General features: G+C 42.7%; 1 protein-coding gene across 1 annotated transcript; it reads right to left on the reverse strand.

Moving 5' to 3' along the window:
* Nucleotides 1–3687: 3687 nt before the first annotated feature.
* LOC123184938 (MADS-box transcription factor 29) lies at nucleotides 3688–6483 on the reverse strand. Its single transcript, XM_044596967.1, has 6 exons — nucleotides 6356–6483; nucleotides 5822–5873; nucleotides 5565–5729; nucleotides 5267–5308; nucleotides 4641–4749; nucleotides 3688–3896 (listed from the first exon to the last, which is right to left on the reverse strand). The coding sequence occupies exons 1-5, from the start codon at nucleotides 6481–6483 to the stop codon at nucleotides 4699–4701; spliced, it is 438 nt and encodes a 145-aa protein (XP_044452902.1). The 3' UTR covers nucleotides 3688–3896; nucleotides 4641–4698.
* Nucleotides 6484–11419: the final 4936 nt, after the last annotated feature.

The following is an 11419-nucleotide window of genomic DNA, read 5'->3' on the forward strand; positions in this document are numbered from 1 at the left end:
GAACCATACATACATAGCATACCTGGGATAGAAAGTTATCCATTTTGCATCTTATAGGTTGTGCACAAGTGTCGTATCCGCCTATTGAGCAATCATGCTAGCGTCTCTCTTGAGTTGTGCAACAAGAGCGTTTTCCGTGGATTCCACATTTTGTGCTCATCCTTGGTTGCACGACCCCATTTATCTATCCGTGTGTGTGTTTCCGTGTGCCACACATTGCTATTGGTCTACTTGTTACACTTGCGAATTTGTGAATCTCTTTCAACATTATTGAATCTTGCTAACATTTTACATCAAATTTTTGTGCCACTATCCTCACCGAGCTCCACCATAAGCCTTACTTGTGTAGGTGTGAGAAACCGACAAGAATTGGTACCAATTGTGCTATTTCCTTGTCCACATTGGAGTGATCATTGATCCACTTTCAACTTTGGTCAAGGTGCATTTGGTATTCGTTCTTATCTTTCTACCACTCAAATTTTTCTCTTGGAGTGATGGATAGGCAAGGCATTTCATCTTCGGTCTACAACAACAACGACGAGTTCGACGCCGTGAACAACTCCACCGACACCAAGATGCAAGCTCAAATGGAGGAGATCAAGGCCCTCATCAACTCCTACAAGCGGTCTTCCTCATCTTCGAGAAGACGCTCAAGAGCACATGCCTTCGAGCTACCATCTCCGGCAAGATCACATCGGCATCGATACCATCACCAACAAGGACGTGAAGGTCAAGAGCTCAACACCAACAACCGCTCAACGACTTCACCATCCCCCTTGGCATCTTCGCCAAGCGACTTCAAGACATCTTCGCCTACGGACATACGGCATCTTCGCCCACAAGCACCTCGAGAGAAGCTCCCCAAGCTCAAGTCCACGACTTCCACGAGCTACTACGACCTCGACATCGACCATGAGATTCCTTTCTATGGGACTCTAGAACCCGAGGAGTATCTCGAGTGGGAGTGTTTGATGGACGACTACCTCAAGCTACATCAAGTTCCTCCCGAAGATCAAGTGAAGTGCGCCACAAGGAACTTCCACGACTACACGTCCACATGGTGGCTTCATGCATCTTCGGAGACCTATGACATGAGTTGGCCCAAGACGAAGAGAGTTTTGCGGCGAGAGTTTGTGCCTCCAACCTACATGGAACAACTTTTACACCAATTGGAGAACACCATCCAAGGATCCAAGTCTATCGACGAGTACTTCAAGGAGATGAAGATTGCCTTGCGACGAGCCGGCGTGGACGACCCCATTTCGATGAAGTTCCACTTCATGATGGGATTGAACAACAACATCTCCAAGACGATCTTCCTCGAGAACTACAAGTCCCTCGACGACATCTACATTGGTGCTCTCAAGGCGGAACAAGAACTCATGAAGGCTAAAGCTTCTCCACCCCAAGCTCACTTCGCGACGACCAAGCTCCATGAGAACGAGCAGGAGGCTAGTACCACCATGATGTCCAAGCCCGACGAGCTCCAAGACGATGCTCCCAAGTTTGACTTCACCGCCATCCCTATTTGTGGCATTGACGATGCCGAGTCTACTTCGACTCTTTTTCAAGATGGTGCGGCGACGACTACGACTACAGACACCATCAAGGACCAAGCTTTGGAGGCGAGCGACATGGTGACGAGCAAGGATGATGCTTCTATCTTAGGAGGCGAGAGTGATGATGTGCCATCTTCGGCCTTCATCCACGGAGACAACAACGAGATGGTTGAGAATGGGATTTTCCCTTCAACCACGGCGACGTATGATGACTTGAGTGACTTGTGCCAACATATTGAGAGTGAGAGTGACTTCACCACTAGCCCCATAAATGTGTTACCCCAATTCCCATGTGAGGAGAGCCACAACCCCCACCACTTGAGTGAGATGAGTGACTCCACCATACGTGAGATTGAGTGCACCTATTTTGTGGGAGTGAGTGAACCACCACATAGAGAGAGTGAGATAGTTGATAGGTCATGTGAGGCCACTTTTAACACTAACGACTTGATCTCTACCTCTATTGTGTCTTCTCATTTGGTGCTAGGTCCCTTATATGATGACGCACCGATTCTCGATGACTTCATCCTACCTTTGGACAAGATGATGGCCATGGTGGAATATGATGCACCCCCCCACATGGTTCCATCACAATGATGATCTTGACCACCATTCGGTCTTACCCACCTCATCTACACCACGTGAGTGGAATGAAAAAGGTAACATAGGTGAAGGTGATGCTCTTGTCCCACTAGTGGACTATCATGACATTGATTGCTTGCATGATGTTGATCAACCTATTTCCATGCTTCATGCTAGTGTGACTTCCCCATGCGATGATTTACCCATTTGTGATGAGTATGATGATTGCCATGTGGAGTCTATTAGTTGTGATGCCATGTTACATAGGATTTCTTGTGCTAATTCTCTCGGTCACATCATGTTTGCCAATCCGCTTGACTTGTCATATGCTATGCATGAGATCGACTGCGTGTCATATTTGCAATCTCTTCATAGTGACTATGCATATGCCATTTCGATTAACCCAATTTGCACTTATGGCATAGATGACAAGCCCATGGTTATTGGCATTTGTTTTTCTTGTGATGCTATTGATATGCTCCCTTTGCATCATTTCTCTCATATGCCATGCCATGACCACCTAGCTTCGGATATGCATTGTTTTGGATGTTGTCCATTTTCTCCATATGATGTTTCCAATATTGCTCATGAGGAGACCCCCATAGTTTCCTCATACATTTTAGGAGACTTTGATTCATCCCATCCATTGCATGATCCCAATACTTGTGTGCACCATATGCTTCCCATGAATAAACATGCTATTGATGTGCCATATACTTGTATGCTAAATTTGCATCCCAATCGTGTCATACACAATAACTATTCTTTCATGATGGATGACATGTTCTTATACCATGCATCAAATTTCTTTGAGTGATGCTTATCTTGTGCTAACTTTCACGCGCACATACACATCATGATGGATGATGTGTACATTTACCACACGCACAATTTCTTTCGTTTGTGTTTCTTTTGTGTAGGTACCCTTGAATACTTGTCAACCTCGCAATCCCACGAGTTGACAAAACGAGCTCTAGAGAGCAATGATGACTTGGAATCCCATAGATTCACTACAGGAAATATGTCAACTTGTGACCTTGACTATTGGTCACTGAAAGGTCATTGTTTTTCATTTACGACCTTTTTGTGACAAAAACAGAAGGTCAAAAGCTGGCAGTCATAAACTGAAATTAACGACCTTCTCTGTGAGAAGGTCGTGGACGTTTATGACCAAAATATGCCTATTGTTTTGTTTTGGTCACTAGCAACCTCTCCAGGCCACGTAGGCATCCAGCGTGTCAAGCTAACATGGATAAGATTCAGCCTGGTCCAATTCGACGTTCTACATGGGCCGAGACCATTAGTTCAGCCTTTTTAATATATTTTTCTATTAATTTTCGCTTGCTACATGGGCCTAGCCCAACAATTCAGCCTTTTTTCTGGGTGCGGCCTTTTAGAGTGTATGATCTTTTATTTTTCACCATTTTATTTTGGTGTTGGCCCCACTAGTCAGGTTGGTCCCGAATATCATAATCAAAATTTCAAATGCGCTCAAATTATTTTTATAAGTGGGTTACATGAGTCATGTTTCCATTGCACACATTTCCAAATCACATACATAATTACTATTTCATATGAAACAAAAATTGTAATTCTAAAACATACAACATTTCATTCAAAAACAGAGAGAAGATATATGAAATTCTGGAGTTCACAATGCCCAGATAACCCAACTATTATTACATAACTTGCTATACAAAAATGTCTTGGCGCTTCTTTGAACATCTTCTTTCGTCTTGAATTTAGGCAAAATATCTGCCAACAAAAAAACAGAACAACGAGGATATAGTGTGAATAACAACAGCAGCAAGTGATGGGGTGCCATTTAGTAAGATTAAATCCGGAAAGAAACATGCATGGAAATTAAGAAGAGCTAGAGCAAATCTACATGTGGTTGCCGTATATGGAGTCGTAATATACTCATGGATTAATAATCTACAGCAGGAAGTGTTTTTCAGCATGACAGTTGCTTAGTTATTCATGAACTCGTAAGTGTTTATCACCAACTCTCCTCATACTAAATTTACATTAAACAAGAAAGGAATCAGTACCATATGACCAACTCTGCTAAAGTTACAATTCCCTCCACATGTTTATGTAATAAATTTACATTGAACAAGAAAGGAATCAGTATCGTATCTCTTAATTCATTGTTGCACATCTAGCAAGAATAGATCAATACAGACCTAATAAGCAAACATCACAACATGGCATGACATCTGACCCTAATCGACTGGATCAAAAAATTAAGACCGCAAGACCATTGTCTCACACCCAGAAGCGAGCATTTTCCCGCAACAACCAGAAGCGTAGCTACAACGAAACTGGGACGCCTAGATTTTGGGCATGCAAAATTTCAGACTTATCAGCAGCATCACATGACATCAAATTGGCACGACTTCCCAGGAACCCGAGCAGAGCCGGGCATCGCCAATGGGAGGTAGGAAATGTTGGAAATCATAAACCAGAGAAAAGGGGGACACAGGAGGATCCACGAACCTGCTTGTAGTTGAAATTGTTTGAGCGCCTGGAGCCCTCCTTATCTAAGAATCTTATACTAGCATTTTGTAGGTTGGGTACAAAGGTTGTGCTTCAATACCTTCAAAATATGTTTGGGAAGAAGAAGAAATTAGTAACATGTCAATTCCTCTGTTTTAAATACTCCTACAGGCATCATAAGAGAAGTACTCAGCTGTAGCCAATGCGACATGATGGGAGCCTAAAAGAAAACAAAGATAATTGCTGAAAAAATTACTCCAGTTTATACTCCTCTTTTAGCATTACAGATTATACCTAATGCAACATCATGGAGCCGATGTCCAGGAGTATTTGCAAATCATACAAATGATACAACATCATGGAGTAGGATAACATGTTTTACCATCGTAGATTCATACCAATATTTGTACAACAAGTTTACCGTCTAACCAAACACCCTCTTACAAGCAGAAATGTATTCACTTATATACATTGTATTTGTAGAATTACTCTATGGTACTCTAGCTGTCTTAAGTCTTGACCACAATGGTAATTAATTTGGACATGTGAATCACAATACACATAGAGAGATATTAATTACTCTATGGCACGCAGGGAAGCAGCGATGCAAATCACTCCTACCATACCATGTGGCCAAGGAAGCTGTTCTGCTCCTCCAGGATGTGCACCTGATTGCATCACACGCCAACAAAGCCATATGCACGATCAATCACAAGTTCACAACTGCTTGTCTGCATCTTAAATCATTCTATTTCCCTTACGATTACAGGTACTTACCCTGTGGTGTGATTCATCCAGCTGCTCCTCCATCAGTTTATCCTGCACATAAGAAAGTCAAGTAACTATTGATTATCCTGTACTGCGAGTGGCATGTGAGCTGAGGTGAATATTGTGCAGTGCAGGGTGTTGTAATAGCATGCATACCTTCGTTTCACGGACTTTACCCAGCGCGCACTCTAGCTTGTGCTCCAGACCGCGGAGCTCTGCCGCGGTTGTGCCGGACGGCAGGTCTTCTACTATCTGCCTCCTCACGCTAGCCTCCAGGTGGTCACGCTCATGCCTCAACGTTGCAATATCCGCCAACAGTTTCTGTGTGCAAGAATCATACGGATGAATCAGAATGCAGTTAACTCTGAGTGTAAAATAACTAGTACTATGAGTAGATGTGTTTGTGTATTAACCAGATATTCACCATGATTTATGCCCTTGTAGCGCTCGATTAAGTCACTCCAACTGAACAAATGACAAGTGAAGGAGTTTGTCAGCACTATACACTAGTACTATTAATTATAGAGTGGATATATAGAGACAAGTAATGTACAAGTTTCAGCACTATACGACTATGCATGTAGTGTAGATATTGAATGCCGGCGACTGGTACTTGTTTAACTTGAGGCTGTGTGTGCTTGCATTAGACCCAATCGCAGGTGGGCACAGGAGCAGCTGAATCTAACAGCAGGATTACAGTCAGAGGTAAATCAAAAGCATCGTCTGACTAAGTGGTCATCGAACACAAGGAGAGCACCCTCCCCAATACTGTAGCTACGTCTGAAGTCCAATGGCATGCCAAAGTTTATTCTACCATAGAGTAATTCTACAAATACACTATAGAGTAATTTGGACATGCAAATCACAATGGTAATTGGTAAATTACTTCTGATCAAATCGGGAGGGAGCACTGAAATAGCAGGGGATTCATTGATCGGTGAACGTACCCGTCATTGGTCCTCGAGACGAGGTTGGGCTCCACGACGGCGTCCACGATGCGGCTGAGCTCCTTGTGCCGCCACTGGGAGAAGCGCAGCAGCGCTTGGAACACCGCATGCTCCTGCTTGTTCCCCATGATCCCGCGCGCGCGGTGCATGAACCCGCCGAGCATGCTCTGGCGTATGTGCCGGTGCTCGTCCCCCTCGACGAGCAGGCGGACCACGAATGCGGAGGACTCCGGGCTGGACAACACCAGCTGCTCCAGCATCGTCGAGGAATCAAGCAGCTCCGATCGGATCTCCTCCAGCCTCGGGTCTTTAAGAATCGGTGGCTCTGACGCTTCCGAGCTCGAGCTCGGCGTCTCGTCCTGCGGCGGCTCCAGCAAGGTCTGTGCCACGTCGGAGCAGGCCGGGAGACGAGCGCCGCGGCGCAACCGCCACCAGCACCTGCCGCCATGGGGAAGGGGAACTCTCCACCACAACATGTTGCGGACGGAGGGGGGTCGATTCCGCGAGGCTCGCGCGTGGGGGCGGGCGGTCGGGCCACTGGACTTGCGCCCACTGGCTGTAGGCCATGGCTGGGATCGACGGCACCGGGGACGCCCCTGCCGCTCGGCTGCCCGAGTTCGACGGTGGGACGCGGGAGCTTCGAGAAGTGGGAGGGAGAGGGGGGAGCTCGATGCGATCTGAGATCGAGGGGAGGGTCGGGCGCTGTCAGTGGTGGCGGCGAGGGCGTGAAGGGGGCGGGGCTGGATCGAGAAACTCTGGGGAGGGGCGGGGGTGCGGGGGACGGCGGCGGCGTGAGGGTGGATTTGGGGGCGGGGGAGAGGCGGCGGCGGGAGTGGATCGGGGGAGAGAGGAGGGGTCTGAGTTAGGGTTTGGGTAGTTGGGCTGCGGTTGGGTGAGATGGTGAGGGGATGTGGGCTGCCGTTGGATCCGGAAACATCCGACGGCGGTTGATGCATGATCCGCGTGATATGCCCATGGACCAATCAGAACGCAGCAAATCATTTGATGACCTTATGACCATATAAATTGGTCGTGATCGATTTAAGATAAAAATTTCATTCCATTTTTCAATGCTCAAAATGAGTTTTTTGTGAAAGTCCTATCAAATATTTGTTCAAATGGTATTATATTTTGCATAAGTTTAGTTTACATCTTGGATTTGCAAACAATATTGATAAAGGGAGTTTTCATTTTCTTTGAACGAAAAAATCATTTTCCAATTTCCGAGTGCCTAAAATGAGTTTTTTTTGTGAAGGACATACCATATATTTGTTGCAAATTTATACCAAATCAATTTTCTAAAATAGTAGGTCATATTTAATGCACAATTGATCAAATGGTTGGGTGTCAAAAACTCTTATCCACCTCTCGTGAAAAGGACAAATTTATACCGATTCAATTGGAACCGGGTCAAATTTGAACTGCAGCTGCCTCATAGTTTGCTATTTATTTTTATCAATAATCATTTCTAGGTACATAAGTATCTATTTAATCAGAGAAACACCAAAAAAATTCAAGATTCAACCACTAGCTAGGAACGGTCATTCCCGCCGTTTTGACAGCATTTTGAAACGGGCATAAAAAATTCAAAAAAAAATCAAAAATTTGGAAAACCTTCGCATTGTGTCATTATATGTGACCAAGTTTCCAGGAAAAATAACAAACTTGTAATACGGCAATTATTTTAAAAAAGTGTTCTAAGAAATGAGCTATCATGCGTGAAGATTCATGGCTTTCAAGCCAAATGATCAATCTTATGGCCACATTCATGGCATAGTTTGTTCAAATGATCTCATATTGTGCACAAGGGTGCATATTGGAATTCCAAACAATGTTGCCTAAGGGACTTTTTATTTTCTTTGCACGGAAAATTCATTTTCCATTTTCTGAGTGCTCGAATTAAGTTCTTTTTGTGAAGGAGCTACCATATATTTGTTGCAAAATTGGACCAAATCATTTTTCTAAAATACTAGGCCATATTTGATTCACAATTGACCAAATGGTTAGGTGTCAAAAGCCTTGATCCACCTCTCGTGAAAAAGACAAATTTCTACCGATTCAGCTGGAAGCGGGTCAAATTTGAACTGCAGCTGCCTCATAGTTTGCTATTTATTTTTTCCAAAAATCATTTCTAGGTACATAAGTATCTATTTAATCAGAGAAACACCAAAAAAATTCAAGATCCAACCACTAGCTAGGAACGGTCATTCCCGCCGTTTTGACAGCATTTTGAAACGGGCATAAAAAAATAAAAAAATAAAAAAAATCGAAAACCTTCGCATTGTGTCATTACATGTGACCAAGTTTCCAGGAAAAATAATAAACTTGTAATACGACAATTTTTTTTAAAAAGTGTTCTAAGAAATGAGCTATCATGCGTGAAGATTCATGGCTTTTAAGCCAAATGATCAATCTTATGGCCACATTCATGGCATAGTTTGTTCAAATGATCTCATATTGTGCACAAGGGTGCATATTGGAATTCCAAACAATGTTGCCTAAGGGACTTTTTTATTTTCTTTGCACGGAAAATTGATTTTCCATTTTCCGTGTGCCCGAATTGAGTTCTTTTTGTGAAGGACCTACCATATATTTGTTGCAAAATTGGACCAAATCATTTTTCTAAAATACTAGGCCATATTTGATTCACAATTGACCAAATGTTTGGGTGTCAAAAGCCTTGATCCACCTCTGCTGAAAAAGACAAATTCCCGCCGATTCAGTAGGAAGCGGGTCAAATTTGAACTGCAGCTGCCTCATAGTTTGCTCTTTATTTTTTCAAAAAATCATTTCTAGATACATAAGTATTTATTTAGTCAGAGAACCATCAAAAGTTTTCCAAGATTCAACCACTAGCTAGGAACGGTCAAACCCGCCGTTTTCATCGCATTTCGAAACGGGCATAAAAAATTCAAAAAAATCAAAAAATTGGAAAACCTTCGCATTGTGTCATTATATGTGACCAAGTTTCCAGGAAAAATAAAAAACTTGCAATACGGCAATTATTTTAAAAAAGTGTTCTCAGAAATGAGCTATCATGCGTGAAGATTCAGGGCTTTCAAGCCAAATGATCAAACTTATGGCCACATTCATGGCATAGTTTGTTCAAATGATCTCATATTGTGCACAAGGGTGCATCTTGGAATTCCAAACAATGTTGCCTAAGGGAGTTTTCATTTTCTTTGCACGGAAAATTCATTTTCCATTTTTTGAATGCCCAAAATGAGTTTTTTTGTGAAGGAGCTACCATATACTTGTTGCAAAATTGGACCAAATATTTTTTATAAAATATTAGGCCATATTTAATGCATAATTGACAAAATGGTTTGGTGTCAAAAGTTTTGATCCACCACTTGTGAAAAAGACAAATTTCTGCCGATTCAGTAGGAAGCGGGTCAATTTTGAACTGCATCTACCTTATTGTTTGCTCTTTATTTTTTCCAAAAATCATTTCTAGTTACATAAGTATCTATTTAATCATAAATACATGGTTTGGTGGCGATACGTCGAGGTTTGGATGTGGCCCAGGGCCCCAACTCCAAAGCGCGTAAACTCGCATGCCCGCCGCGTGGTCACCGCGTGATCTTGGCGTTGACATGCGTTCTGGGAGGCCTAGGCATGTCTAGTGGGTTGGGCACTCCCCAGGTAGGTGCTAGGAAGAAAATTACAACAGAAGAATCTCACGAGGAGACTGACCTATGCTCAAAGATGAATTAGCAGCCAAGTGTTTGATTAGCGGTACGGGAAATGCACATGGCCAATGGGCGTGAGTTTTGGCTGAGGATGATCATCTACTAAGGAGAATGTCTTCACAAATTTTTAGCTCAAAAGGAGGATCCTAGGTGGTACTTGCTTTGCAAAATACCACGCTGGACAAAAATATGAATGTTGAAGCTGGGCTCAAAATAATGAATGGATTGAGCTGAAATTTGGTGGAGGATGGTTATTTGGGCATAGGAAAGCATTGTAGAAAATTGATACCATTTGGACATGCCAAAGTAGTACTTCCTTCACAATGCTCTTCTATGGACAGAAACTTGGGAAAACTAGTGAGAGAGATTGGATGAATGAAATGAGCTCAAAATTGGTGTAGGTAAGTTACATAGGTATGGTCATGCGCTGGTAAATTTTCAGATCATTTGGGTAAGCCTAGCTAGTACTTACTTCACAAAGCTTCTCTCGAGGTAGAAACTTTGGAAATTTCCTGAGAAAGATTTACTAGGAAAATTGAGCTGAATATTATCATGTGGCAATGATTTGGGTATGGAAGAGTGCCCAAAAAGTTTGAGGGTAATAGGAGGGTCTAGATAACACTTGCTTTGCAACGTGCCAATTTGGCCATAAAATATAAATTGAACCTGGGCTCACATAGATGATTTGACTGAGCTGCAATTTGGAGGAGGGTGATAATTTGGGCATATGAAGGAACTGTATAAATTTCATGTCATTTCGATATATAAAAAAGGTACTTCCTTCACAATGCTTCTAGGTGGACAAAAACTTTGGAAATTTGCCGAGGAAGATTTGCTAGGCAAATGGAGCTGAATTTTGTCATGCGGTAATGATTTGGATAGGAAAGAGTGCCCAAAAATTCCAAGGGCAATCAAGAATATATAAATAGCACTTCCTTCATAAAGTACTGTTGTGAACAGAATAGAAAAATGAATATTGTTGAATTAGTTTTGAACTAGGAAAGGAAGGATTTTTACATATTTGATGAAGATATGACTCAAAGAATTTATGAGATTTTTTTGGGAATTTTGGGAATGACATAAATATAGGTTGCTTCACAACCTAGGGCAAAAATTGACACATGGACATGACACATAGGAAAAACTGATGAGGTGGCGCCAAGTCATACCAATCCACCACAATTTACAAGGTTATGACCATCTATATTGGTCATGATCAGCTAGAAATAAGGCAGCGGACTAGTGCTGTCTGCTTTATGACCATTTTGTGTAAGGAAATTATGACCTTTCTGACCAAAATGGTCGCAATGGTTTAGGGTTTGGAGCCCCCTAAGCAGCTTTTGACCAATTGGTCTCAAATGGTCATAGATCT

Source organism: Triticum aestivum, chromosome 2A (assembly GCF_018294505.1).
Source record: "Triticum aestivum cultivar Chinese Spring chromosome 2A, IWGSC CS RefSeq v2.1, whole genome shotgun sequence".
Classification (NCBI taxonomy): Eukaryota; Viridiplantae; Streptophyta; class Magnoliopsida; order Poales; family Poaceae; genus Triticum; species Triticum aestivum.

What these genes read in the sequence shown, in the direction of transcription:
- LOC123184938 (XM_044596967.1), bottom strand. Translation starts at nt 6,483, where the DNA reads ATGGGGAACAAGCAGGAGCATGCGGTGTTCCAAGCGCTGCTGCGCTTC. An exon ending in GTCTCGAGGACCAATGACGG is followed by an intron (nt 5,874 to 6,355) that starts GTACGTTCACCG and finishes TCATTTGTTCAG; the next exon opens with TTGGAGTGACTTAATCGAGC. An exon ending in TAAATCATGGTGAATATCTG is followed by an intron (nt 5,730 to 5,821) that starts GTTAATACACAA and finishes TCTTGCACACAG; the next exon opens with AAACTGTTGGCGGATATTGC.